The 13,311-nt window shown below is 40.2% G+C and overlaps 1 protein-coding gene and 1 pseudogene across 2 annotated transcripts; both read right to left on the reverse strand.

Annotated features, from left to right (window-relative positions):
* Positions 1-30: 30 nt before the first annotated feature.
* LOC146474816 (uncharacterized) lies at positions 31-4,141 on the reverse strand (annotated as a pseudogene). The gene is made up of 2 exons (XR_014866010.1): positions 1,135-4,141; positions 31-798 (listed from the first exon to the last, which is right to left on the reverse strand). The product of XR_014866010.1 is annotated as an uncharacterized LOC146474816 (transcript).
* Positions 4,142-10,144: 6,003 nt separating this feature from the next.
* On the reverse strand, positions 10,145-12,898 carry LOC146474817 (histamine H2 receptor-like). The gene has a single exon (XM_085116267.1). The coding sequence runs from the start codon at positions 12,048-12,050 to the stop codon at positions 10,923-10,925; it is 1,128 nt and encodes a 375-aa protein (XP_084972393.1). The 5' UTR covers positions 12,051-12,898; the 3' UTR covers positions 10,145-10,922.
* Between the last annotated feature and the right edge of the window lie 413 nt (positions 12,899-13,311).

A 13,311-nucleotide genomic window follows, 5' to 3' on the forward strand; every position in this document is an offset into this window, starting at 1 on the left:
GATGAAGATAAAAGAAGCATGACACCCCAATTGAGTTGTACTCTTTCGTTTTATTTGGACGTTTCTTGGTGATATTGCATCTTCACATTTGCATAATTAACAGTATTTATATCCGACCTATATCTTAATTGACAACAGTTTCGAAATACATGTTATTCGCCGCGTTGATTTATTTGTAGCATATTTATTCACGTTTTGTTCGACCCGATTATCTAACCCTAAATGTAGTTACTCTTACAAATGATTACTACAAAGCCGTTACGAAAATACAATGTAAAGACTGACTCTAGCTATGACAAGCTGCCTCTTGGAACAATGAGTTATAATGACCAATAACGTTATGACATCAAAAATCTCCTTAGTGATTAAGTGCCACACTCAGTATACTATAAACTCAGGTTGTGTTTCTATAGTGCTTAATGTAATGAGTAAAACAAAACACCCCTTGGGGGTAACATCCCTCTTCTCTTTATGCGAAGTAGCTCTTAGCTTTCACGGTTGTAAGGAGGTGCTAGGTGGAACCAACCTTGTGAAAACCAAATGGATTTCTCATGTCTTAAAAGGGCGTTTTAAAATACCGCATTTCCTCGAACAAGGCGCCTTTGGCTGCCTCGTCTCCAGGCGTCGCTCTTTAGTCGAAAGTGGCGCGCATGCTTCTACAGGACCATCAAGCCCTGCGCCCCCATTCTCGTCCCCAGAGCCCCAACGTTTTTTTTTTTAAATAATGAACGAGTGGCTCTGGGTCCATCCAAAAATATCTTTTTTTTTTTATTGGCTCGCTCTCGAAAACCTGATGCGCTATAAGGTGAAAGGTGGAGGCGCGGTGGTGTAGTGGTTGGCGCGTCGGACTTTCGATCGGACGGTCGGAGGATCTGAGGGTCGTTGGTTCGAGGCCAGGTTGGTCTCTTCATTGCTGTGTTGTTTCCTTAGACAAGAAACTTTGCTCCACATTGTCTCTCTTCACCCAGGTGTATAAAATGGGTACCGGCGACATACTGCTGGGGGTAACCCTGCGATGGACTAGCATCCCATCCAGGGGGGAGTAGCAATACTCCTAGTTGCTTCATGCTACAGAAACCGGGCTAAGCTCCGGCCGTATGGGCCACTTAGGCTCTTGTGCGACTTTACCTTTACCTATAAGGTGAAAAATGCCACGCTTCTGCGCATTTGTCTTTAATTCCTAATACAATCTCGTTCCTCGAGTCTTCGTTCCTTACTGAACGAAGACTCTGGGTAAGAGAGTGTTCCCAATACTGAGCGATACTGAGCAAGCGCAATGGTAATTTATCACACTGAGCGTGTGCTACCGGATGTCGTGAGCTAACGGCTGTTACCAGGGCCTACGATCCAACTGCTGACTAAAAGATCGTAGGCTCTGGGAACGAGGATTCTGCGCCCCGGATTTCCCGCTCTTTTCTCGAAATGCGTGGCGCCCGAGCGTGAGGCAGTGCCTGGGAACTAACTACACACTTTGTACTCTTTTGACGTTTAAACTAGTTCACATCTTTGAACTGAAATTTATTATGTATGTCTTTACCTCATGCATAATTTCTAACTTCTTTTCATTTGTAAGGGCCTGTGGTTAATTCAGATTTCGTGGCAGCAAGGGATGGCTTATGTGGGCCACGCAGTATATGAAAACTCCTGCTGACACAAGAAATTCAGAATAAAGATTGCGTCCCTGAGTTGTTCTCAATTCGTGGCTTGAATTTACCCATAAAATTTATCATTAAAAGTTGTTTCTAATAGTCGGGGCCTAGGGGCCCGTTTCTCGAAAGTCCCGGTAACTTACCGGGCCCGATAAGTGTCTTTGGTGAAAAATGTTACTTAACAGAAGTCAATTTTTTGTTAGCTTTGAATACCAAATTTCAAAATCTTATAATTCTATAAACACATTGGCCAAGTACCATGTCTGTAATCACAGTGTAATTGGCGAAAAAAACATTTAAAAATATACTTACCGGGGCCCGGTAAGTTACGGGACTTTCGAGAAACGGGCCCCAGGGCCCGTTTGTTCGAAAGCCGATGAACGCTATATCCACTATAAAAAACTTTACCTGGGTTTTTCATATCGATCGTAAAAAATTTTCTTAAAAGCTAATTTTAACTGAGCTTGTGGTAAAGAACATGAGGAAAAGTCTGAGACAAAACTATGGGACGAAAATCTTTTGAAAGAACCTTTATCGATTATCAATTACACTCGAACCAAAGTTCCCATTAACCCATGACTTAGCTTTATCGAGCTTCGAACAACTGTTCCCTGGGCACTGAATTCATCCAGTCGAAAGGGCTGAAAACATCTGAGCATGTTTCTTATGTCACCGCAGTTTTCCCTTCTTTTACCAAAGGAATTAAATTTCTGCAAAACAGGAAGGAACGCAAATTGCCCCGTATAGCGCGAACTCGCTAGGCAAGCTTGGATTTTCGCGCCCGAACCACACACGCCCAGTCCCACTTTACATTCCTCGCTCGCCCTTCGAAGAACGCGCAGGTTCGTCCTGGACAGAAAACACGAAGAAAAAGGACTGTTTTGCAGTCTAACTAAATTAGGAAATAATCAGCAACAGCGGTCACCTATAACAAAACTCCAAACGATTTGAATTAGCTCTGCTTACACTTACGGATCGTTGCTATATTTAATTTCCTTTTGCTATCGTAAGCATTCAGTTCAGCTCTGTGTACCTGGCTTAATACTTGCCCGTACTTAGTGACTACTGAAGAAACTTGAGCCCCAGTCCACACAGGGCAAGAAATAGCGAGATATAAGGGAGACTAGAACTGCAAGTTATCTGTGAGAATTGGCACTGCGTGTTGGAAGCATAAAGCATAAAGCTGTCAAACTTTGAGCGGTCACTGAATGGATGATTCGGCTTCCACTGCAAGGTTGTGTTTAACTTTCTTGTCAGCTTTGAATACGTGCGAGTGAGGCTGGCAGCTTGTAACCATGGATGAAGAAAGGCAAACACAGAGTATAGACCACAGACGCTTAGGTGGTAAAACGTTGGCCAGGATTGCATGTGCGAAGACTGAGTTAAAAAAACAACCACCACGTAAACGATAAGCCGGAAGTAACACGCGGAGTTTAGTAGAAACCATGACTGATACACCTTGATTGTCTTCATTCCGATTTTACAAAAACGCTGATGAATTTCAATGGCGTCGTTGACTGTACCACCCTCCATTTCAATTATCTGTTCGTTGCTTTTCTGCGCTTGCGCAATGGCTCCGTTTATAACCGTGGCGTAGACGAGGCAAGCGATCACAGTCAGCCACATGACGATAGACCACAGGGCGTTGAATATTGCGCAAATTGGATCGCAGTTGTCACATACTCCCTTCGAGGAACAACAAAAATTTAGCACGTTTGACGTTAAGAGAAGAATAAAAAATCCAGTCAATTGGAAGTTCACGACGATCCACTTTTTCGGTTTAACAATTTTGTAGGCTTGCTCCAAGGGCAAAGCATGCGACTTGTAACGGCTTCTACGAACGGAGAGACCCATGGCCACGAAGCAAAATACTTGAACTGCAACACCAAAAAATCGCAGATATTGATAAATCTCATATTCCTCGACGGGTAGCCGAGGTCAGATAAATCCCCTCCGGTTTTGTGACAAAATGTGTTATTGATGTGTACAGAGTCCTGTTTGCAAAAGAACACAGCCACTGCCTCTCCAATCAAAACTAAAACTATCAGAGGAAAAGTAACAAGTATTGAAACGAAATTCCAATATTTTGAACCTGTCCAGAGACCTGCAGCAGAAGCAACGCATTTAAGCAGTGATCCTGACGAAATGATGCTGTACACAAGCCGTCGTGGAGTAGATGTTTTACCTCGTTGGATTTGACCTTCATGTTCCAAGACGAAGTTTATTTCTTTGCCTTCATTCTCTACTTGACTATCTGCAGCATTTTCAAGGCCTGTGAAGTCGAAAGAATCCATTTTGGCATCTGGGTCGATCGTTGTGTTAACCGTGTGCCCGTACCTAGCGTAGTCCATACATCACTCGTTTGCCCAGATCATCGGAGGTGTACGGGACCTCAGCACATATATAAATCTTCAGAGTAAGTGTCCTAGTGTAGCTAGATGTCCACTCCAGTTGTTTTTCTCATAATATAATGAATCTAGTTGAAAAAGGGTTTGAAGAAGTTGTCAATGTTTGGGAGATCTATGGATCACATGATCAGAGGGATCAAATTTGCGAAACGCGATATTGCTAGCATGCTTTTGCTCTGACCTTGTCACGAACTCTTCGCTTATCATGGGAGTTTGATTGTTTAAAAAAGTAGCAGAAAAATTAAGATTAGTTTAAAAAAATGGTGTGGAATCCTCCGTTTCAAATTGAGTCACCTTAATTGTGTTGCCAAGTTCCATTGTTCCGGTTTTCAGCTGCGCTTGGCTGGAAAATTTCGGAAGTTCGTTTTCAAAAGGAGACCAAAAGTGAAGTTCTGTTTATGTTTTCTCATGCTCAATATCATCAAGCGCTCGAGCGAGATGGATGGGGGGTTTTATTCACCGTGACAGGTATAAGTAGGCGTCTTCAACTCGTAGCACATCCGTAATTGCTGGTTCATGGGTGGGCCTTGAACATCGACTGCCTTGCACGGTATTGTGGAGTTGCAACACATGACTGTTGAATAAAAAACTTCAATCTCATGCAGTACCTCATGCAATACCGATGGAGATCGTATTTTAGGAGATATTGTTCGTAGGGGACAGTTTTCATCTTCCTGATAGTAATATGTGATTAATGTTAATACGTTCGATAAAAATACAGTCCGTACTCGATAAGAATGTGACAACTATCACAAAATGTAATAGTAACGCAAAATGATATTGCCCAAAAAGTATTATTGAGAACAATTGAATACTTGTTTCGAATTTACGACATTCATCATCAGTTGTAAAAATGCACCAAGAAAAGAAAAACATCAGCAAAAAATGCACTGTATGGTGGACTCATTGGATGGTTTAGTAAATTGTTAGATCGAGCGCTACAGAAATGGGTTATTTTTTCAGGCTCCAAAAACACTAGTTGATGATGGTTTATCCTGTAGGTGCAACATATGAGTAGGCAGACAGAAGTATTTTTTTGAAAATTGATACGAGACCTCAAGAGGGAACGAAAACCTATCTGGCAGGCAAACACTGGTTTTTCCACAGAGGGTGAACAGAGGTTTGAGAAGAGGGTGAATTAGCAAGGATTGACAGGCCATACAATTTCTACCGAACTGACATTTGAAACTTTTATTTTTTTTGCTTTAACCAGTGTATTCATGTGTTTTGTTAAACATACAATTGGTGATTTTTTTGTACATTTTCTCGACCATTTGGGCTTCTTATTGAAAGGATTTGATCGTGACCTGATTTGATCGATTTTATCTCAGGGACTGTGCATGGGGAAGGTTGGGAAATGGGTAAAATACGGCTCAAATTAAGTGACTCAAATTTCTGCAAGGCTGATCGGACTGCGTAGAAAACTTATCACGACAGCGACATGATAGAGACCAAACCAAACCAAACGTTGTGCAGTTCCTTGATAGAGACCAAACCAGACCAAACGTTGTGCGGTTCCCTGCAGATTGTTTGCTCAAATTAGGTCGCACCCCCTCTCACTAAGCAAAACTTCACTTTAACCCCCTCACCTACTGATAACATTAAGGTTAACCCCCCCCCCCCCCTCTCCTGTTTCCTCTCCCCATTGGTTCCCTCATACTTAATTCACGTGTTGCATGTCTTCCTCAGGCACGAAAGTACGTGCACAATATTCCAACAGGTAACGCAAGCGATTGCGCTAACAGAGCTTATCTAGAAACTATGAGGTGCAGGGCCAACCCAACATTATCTGGAAAACACATTTGCGGTTACAAAACCAAGATGGACCACAAAATAATCAAAATTGTGGTCGGAGTTCGAATCCATTCTCACTGTAATCAATTAAAGTCTAACAGTTTCCATGTAACCAAATACGCCATAATTTAAAATCGCCAAAAGGTAGATGGTGGAAAGACGATCGAGAGGAAAAAGGGTGGAGATGGGCTAAGAGAAGGAATCAAAGAGTGTAACTACATATCTTTTGTACGTAAATGATTTCATACCATTTTTACTAGTCCTACAATGAAACATTTTATCTCCGGCATGCCAAATCCAATTTTTTTTAAATTGGCATTTAGTCGAGAATCCTAAAATGTTAGCATATAAGTTAAAGCCCACTTCCTCGGGTAACCTGTGAACAGGCGTCTTTTTGATGAGATGTAGGGAGGGAGGGTATGATCACAGGTTTACTTCCTGAACGCTATGCTTCCATTCCTTCCTTTCAACCGAAACTTTTGACGATCCTTGCATCTTATTATATCTTTCAATTAGTACGCGCGGTGCGATTGGTCAATTTTGCGAGCCGTATTTCACTGTACAACCCGCTAAATTTGAAAGTTTCCTTTCCTGTAGGTCCGATTAGCCTCAGAGATATAATAAATATCTTACTAACCTTGTTTTCTCGGTCCGTACTGTAAGTTACTGATCCTCGTAAACTCGGTCCGTAATTTAGAGTACGGACCACGAAATCTGTTAGTTAATGGTATTTAATGATTCACGGCGAAATTTTGAAGTGATGCCCTAATAAAAGTTGCCCTTAACAACAGTTGATCAAATCCACAGGTCGTGGGTTCGATTGAAACCGGGTTAAGCCCAGGCAATGTGGACCACTGTGGCTCGCACAGCGACTTTAGCATTATTAGTTTAATGGAAATAACTAATTCGAATTCGTCACATATTTTTCCTTCGCTGACCTTTGGTCAAACCGGGATCAAACAGTTGTCGCTGATTCAGTGGCGCCATATTTACACCAAGGATAAACATAATTTGTTTCCCTTATCCAGCTGTGTCATTTCACTTCCTGCATCTTTACGTCGTTCATCCTTTTGATTACCAAGGTTAGTTTTACCAAAGCCAAGGTAAACAAACCCTAGTGGGGAGGGAGGGGAGGGAGGAGGAAATTGCTGGAATTTTTGCGGGAGGTTATGTTTGTGCTCAGGAAAGTACCCAAAGATGAACTTTCGTGCCTATTTAAGACGTTACTACTAAAATGTTCCTTTTTCAAGCCAAAACGGCGAAAATGTTCCCCCTATTTCGGACTGTAAGACAAAAGTTACTTTTAATATCACAGACAACACTTGTCAAGATCTATACTTCACTCACACAAATGTTCGGACGAATAATTAAAGCCGTTTCGGACAGAAAAACTGTGCCAGCGAAAATCATAGTATCTCGTCCGAGCAATAGCTCGAATATTTCACTGTCCGAAACTTCTTCGATTTTAGATGTATAGATAGCTCGGCATTATTTTCCGATGAAAGCGTTTGAAATCGTACGTTAAGTGCCATCTTCCCCAAACTATTTAACAGCAGTTTGCACTAAAATATAGATAGACATTTTAGACAGTCCTTTTACGATTTCCCAACCTTGTCGCTTCTCCATTAACTGCATACATATTCAAAGTAACTTTGTTTACTCGTTTTCTGTCCACTTAAAAAGTAATCCATTTTAGCCTTGCAAACATTTTGTAGCCATGTTAACAACCTGAAAGCTGAACTGAGGGGGTGTCTATTACAAAGAAAAACCATAGTTTACTCAAATAAAAGGCCGCATGACAACTCTCCTAAAACTACTGGAGGAACAAAATTAAAATAAATGTCATTTTGGTAGAAAAAGGCCACCTACAATTTCGGAAAATAAATATTTGGTTTAGTCTGCCCAAATGCTCCATTTAATGGTCATAAGCGATGTAATGGAAAAAAGAAATCTGACATTTCTAACTCCGCTTAGCTTACCTTACTTGGTGGATTCCCAAGGATGTTTAATCCTTTGAAAACCAAAAGCTAAAACTTGCAGTGAGTGTTGATAATAGTTTCAGTAAAGAATTATAGTTATAACAAAAACGCAAGTTTCAACACATGGTGAGAGAAAGAGCCGAAACGTTTTTATTTTTTATTTATTTTTTTTTTCTCAGTGAGACAATAATCTAAATGAGAATAAAACCGCTAAGATTTCACCAATCTCTAAGAAAGTATAATCAAAATAAATTTTCTAATGCAATTAGCCTCATAAATTTAATTCCACTCACACTTTTTTGATTTTAATCTAATTTGATTTTGATTTTAATCTAAGAGAGCTTTAAGCGGTGCACGTAACTGACAAATTTAGGCAAAAACACTTTGACTTGCTTTTTATTTCTGTTCTCGTATATCGTTTTAGATCCTTTTAACGGGGAAATTATGGGCGAACTGACTGAAACCAACATCCTATTTTAAGCTAAGATCTGGCCTGTGCGCTTCTTTGGACTAGATTTTGATTGGCCAGGGGCATAAATGGTTTGATCAAAACAGCGTGTAGGTTTCACTGGACACATGTGCTGTACAGTGGGAGGTTCTGGTTGTGGAAAGGGGGATTCATTTGGTTCAGTTCAAGACAGAATATTTTATCGCTGAATGGTCAGCTATTCAGCGTGGTACATCGGTTAAACTGAGTTGTTTTAGCTATTTTTCTTATTTCAGCCTCTTTTCTGAATTGCTATTTAATTCCTATCAATGGTTGCCGTACGACTGATCAAGTTGCGTAAAGGTTCTTCTATTTGCTCTGACAGACGAATAGCGCTCGAAACATCAGCACGGTGGCAAATTATCTTACCAACACTGTTGATCAAATCAAACATTTGTTTCACTCCCAGAAACCGGCTAACCATCTTATTTATTTGTTCTTCAGGAGAAACTGTTTCACATATTTTTTATCGACATCTCTGACACTATTAAATTATAGCAGTTTTACGAAACTACTTTAAAGGGTTCGTTGCCTGCGTGAATTCTATGAAGAACAATTCGAATTTGTAAAAGTTCGAATTAAATCTTGTCCAGTGAGTTCCATTCTGACTTTTTCAGCTTTAGTGACATTGTTTTTCTTCAGCGAGGGATAAAAGTAACTTACATTATTTGTTCCTGTGTTGCAAGAGCAAATAATAAACACAACCCCGTGTAAATTTTTTAAATTAATGCAAGTATCTTATTTCTTCTGCAGGAAGAAAAGCTTAGCGAACCTTGACAATCCACCCCCACCAGGTCTCACAGAAGCAGTCATGTTTTTATTGCCGTCTTGTTTGCTGGGCTCTTTTCAGCTCTTAAATGATCTGTGAAAAGATAAATGAGCAGTTTTATTCGTTGAAATAAATTAATGTCACTTCTTGACTTGAGTTTAATTCAGTTTTGCCTTGAACTTAAAATGTAGCTTCTAAAGAAAAGGAGGGCAAGTTTTTTCAATAAAAACGCAATTGCTTGAATCCCTTTGATTGGCCAGCTAGAAACCATTACTGTCTCTCATACAGATGCATGTGCCGAGCTTGTTAAAGTTGATCTTAAAGTTAAATGTTGTTTAGAACTTCTTTGTTGGGTGTGAGAAAGAGAAAAACAACACCAAAAAAATACAACTTAGTGATTGCATACGAGTTCCTGAAAAACAAACATGGTTTATATTAAAATCTGAGTTTGCAACTAGCCCACGGAAAGCTAATGTTAACTAGTTTGACATTTGAATGGAGCTGAATTTCAAAAAATCTCAGATCTCACCATATAAACAACGCAAGTCACCAAAACAACACTCGGTGAAGGAAAACTGAGTCCACAATTTGTTTTCATCTTTCACGCTGTGTATAATGTGACTCAATTGAATTTTCCTATGATTAACTATTTCCGATTCCTTCGAGTTTGTTTAATGTTTGTTATTATATTTTCGCTTGCTGTGCCACGGAAGAAAGTCTTTGATAAAGCGGTGTTTTTCAAAGTACGCCCTTAGATAAAAATGTTCGAAATTAATATTAAACTAACTTTAAATTTGCTTAAAATCCGCCTTCAGCTATCGCCCTTTCGGATCTCATGCGCATTTAACGTGCCGCTAATTTTCGGCTACGTTCACTTTCTATTAAACATTTCGTTTACATAAATCACATGTTCACGCAAACTTAACTTCGCTCAGCATTTATACAAACTTTTTTTGCTGGACTTGTCGACTATCCCAGCAGATCTGCTCGCTCAAACTTCGCGTGTTAAACTGCTCAATGTGGGTGGGGATCGATGATTGCCATTAGTTTGACACGAATGAAGATGATGATAAATATGTTTTTATTCTGGAACATACAGAGACAACAGATAAAAAAAAAACTTCTGCAAGACCTTGCAAATCAATCGCCGCCAATTGTAAGCTTTGTTCCCTCAATTAAATTAAGTGTCGTGATTCCAACCAGCCTCAGTACTTTTTACAGATCCGCTTGTCATCACTAATTGTCACTTTTTTCGTTTAAAGTAAGGTGTATTTTTGAATTCAATTCGGTGTTTAATTTAATTTGCAGGCTTGCCTGATTACATTATGGCTAGCCATAGTTCCATCAGATCAAGTTCTCAGTACATCTAACTTAAGTTTTACAAATATTCGCATGTTTGCAAAATTCAATATATCTATCTGTCTATCAGAAACGCTCTATATAATTAAACTTAAACATATCGGGGCCAGCTGTCTTTCCCTTTACGTTTAAATTCCTCGTTTTTCTCAGTTAATTTATCCGTTTCATAAACTCTACGAGGTTTATTTTTCGATCACACTATATTTCTCCATTTAAGCTGATTCGTTGTGATGTTCAAGTAAATATTGAGTTTCTATCTCCTTTTTCTCAGACAAAGGATATTAATATCTCCGTGGTTTTTTTTTTTGTTTTGTTTTTTGTTTTTTTGGTTTTTTTTTTTGTTTCTTTTTTTTTTTTTCCTTTTCGCTGTACAACCGTCCATCTTGTATCTTGTCATCTTTTTGTAGCAGTTATGAAGACTTGTTGATTTAGGTGAGTTCAGTTGCTAGCAGTCTTGTAGTTGTCAAAGTAACCGGATCAAACGACAGTACCAACAGTATTTTGATGGTAAACTGACGAGCTCCCTGACGTCGTTCGCGTACGGCCCAAGCGCCTTCCCATGTTTTGCCCAGAATTCCTCCTTCCATCTGCGCTCAGAGCTGCAGCAATGCGGCGACACGAATTAGCGAAGCGCCGAATAACAGCGTACAGCTGGTTACACGTTTTAGCAGCACACTTTCTGAACACCTCGCGAAAATCCCTGCAGAGTCCGGCATACAAAAACGGGTTAATCGCTGCGCTCGCGTAGCAGAGAAAAACAAACGTGTAGTGAACTAGTTTGGGCGGCGGATTAGCCACTCCAGAAAAAACGATGAGGATTTCGATTACGTACGGAAACCAGCATATGAGGTACACCGCCGCGATCTTAGCCAACGTTTTGGCGCCTTTGAAGAGTGGACTGCGTGTTTTCTCCTGTTCTGAAAGCACCTGGTTCCTGAGGATTTTGATGGCATGGATTCGGGCAATTCTGAAGATCAATCCATAGAAGACGAAGACAAGCACAGCCGGTATCAACCAGTTTACTGTCAAGACAAAAACCATGAAATTAAACTCGAAGGAGTAATCGCAGGTTTTCTCATAAATCGTTGAGGGGTCACTCCTCCATCCCATCAAAGGTAACAGCGCTGTGACCCCGGAGTAGACCCACACCGCAGCGATTGCCGAAAGAACGTGAAATGACGTTACCCTCTTCATGAAGAACGGGCAGGCAATGGAGAGATAGCGATAAATGCTTATCACCAGCAAGTTGAGCGACGAGGACGTTAAAGTTAAGAAGTAAATCGTGTACATCAGTTCGCAAACGACGACACCGTGGATGAATTCGGAGCGAATGTGCCATTCCATCTCCAGCGGCAGCGATATTCCCGTGAGCAGGAGATTGGCTACAGCCAGGCTCACCAGAAATCCATTGATCTTGGTCCTCAGGCGGCGGTGTGTTATAAAGACCAGCATGACCGCCATGTTAGCGATCAGGCCAACAACGCAGATCGAGACACCAAGAACAGAATAAAATGTATCAAGGGCAGCGAGATCCATACTCAGAGAAGCAGGTAATGTGCTGTTTATTCTGTCACCGCTCGATGTGTTTTGATTAGCTGAAGACATTGCCTCTTTAAATACGAACTGGCTAATACGGGTTTACCTTCGGATGGCGAGAACGTCCTCAGCACGTCGACTAGGCCAACAGTTTTCGGTAGAGCTTCTTTATATCGCATATGCTCACCACCTTAAAAGGACATAATCAAGATGGGAATGAAAAGTTGTGCTTTCAAATCGCATTTTTAAAACGAAAACGCTTCCCAACCGAGATGTTTATTCAGCATGACACCTGGCGAATTAAACCGAGCAATCAAGCTTTAGACAATTTCCCTCAGGCACATATAAGATCCACTCACATCCCTCTCCTGAAGAGTACAACTGTCTATTTTACCACTGACAAGCTCTTAAGATAAAGACCAATGAGACTTAAAAGCTCATTTTCGCTTTTCATCATCCAATCCGTTGGCCTGATTGAACATTTTTTTTAACGTCATCTCTTTAGCCTATGTCCACTGCGTTTCCGTGCAAAATACAGGGAATGGTTCCGTCAACAGAACTTATTATCAATATTCCCCTCTTTAAAGAACAATTCTCCAATCAAAAGATTCGAGTTCAGAAGGTGTTAAAAAGGACAGATATGGGATGCAACAAAGCCAGTGAGATGTGATTCTATTAGACAATCGCCTTTGCTTGAATGAACGCAGTTGTGTTTAGAAGGCTAGTGTTAAATTATTCATGACAAATTTACGGCGGTCGTATAATCGAATCAGTTCATTTTGAATTCGATTTCGTCTCGCGAAAGCTAGGTAGGCATCAGTAAATTGCATTTAATTGCTTATGTGTCAAGTTTGTTACTCCAAGGTAGAACGTGCCTTATCATTGTCAGAAGGAATCACGTCTTGTACATTTTTAGGATTTTAAGATTACTTAGGCCATGGACTGATTTCCTTTTTTTTTTTTCAGCTTCAGGAGTGTTGATTGTTATTTTTTCTCGTGTCCGGCTTGAACATAATTAAATGTTTTGGAGAAAGTAGTGTCATTTGCTATCATTTTTTTTTTCTATTTTATCCCTTAAAAGCAAATGGATTAAAATTTACCTAGCTGAAGTTCTCAGCAATGGTTAATGGACATGTGGCTTTATTGTCATGATTGAAAAATTCATAGGGAGACATATACAAATATATTAAAACAACGTAGTAAAGAAAGATTGAACCGTATTTCCTTAAATATTGTCATAGCGAAACGTGCGGGAGGTAGTCGACTATTAAACAATCTCCGTGTGGGAAGAACGGCAGAACAGCAAGCCCAGATCGCTAGTTATTTATGA

This window comes from Pavona decussata, unplaced genomic scaffold (genome assembly GCF_977016875.1).
Source record: "Pavona decussata unplaced genomic scaffold, jaPavDecu1.1 SCAFFOLD_87, whole genome shotgun sequence".
Classification (NCBI taxonomy): Eukaryota; Metazoa; Cnidaria; class Anthozoa; order Scleractinia; family Agariciidae; genus Pavona; species Pavona decussata.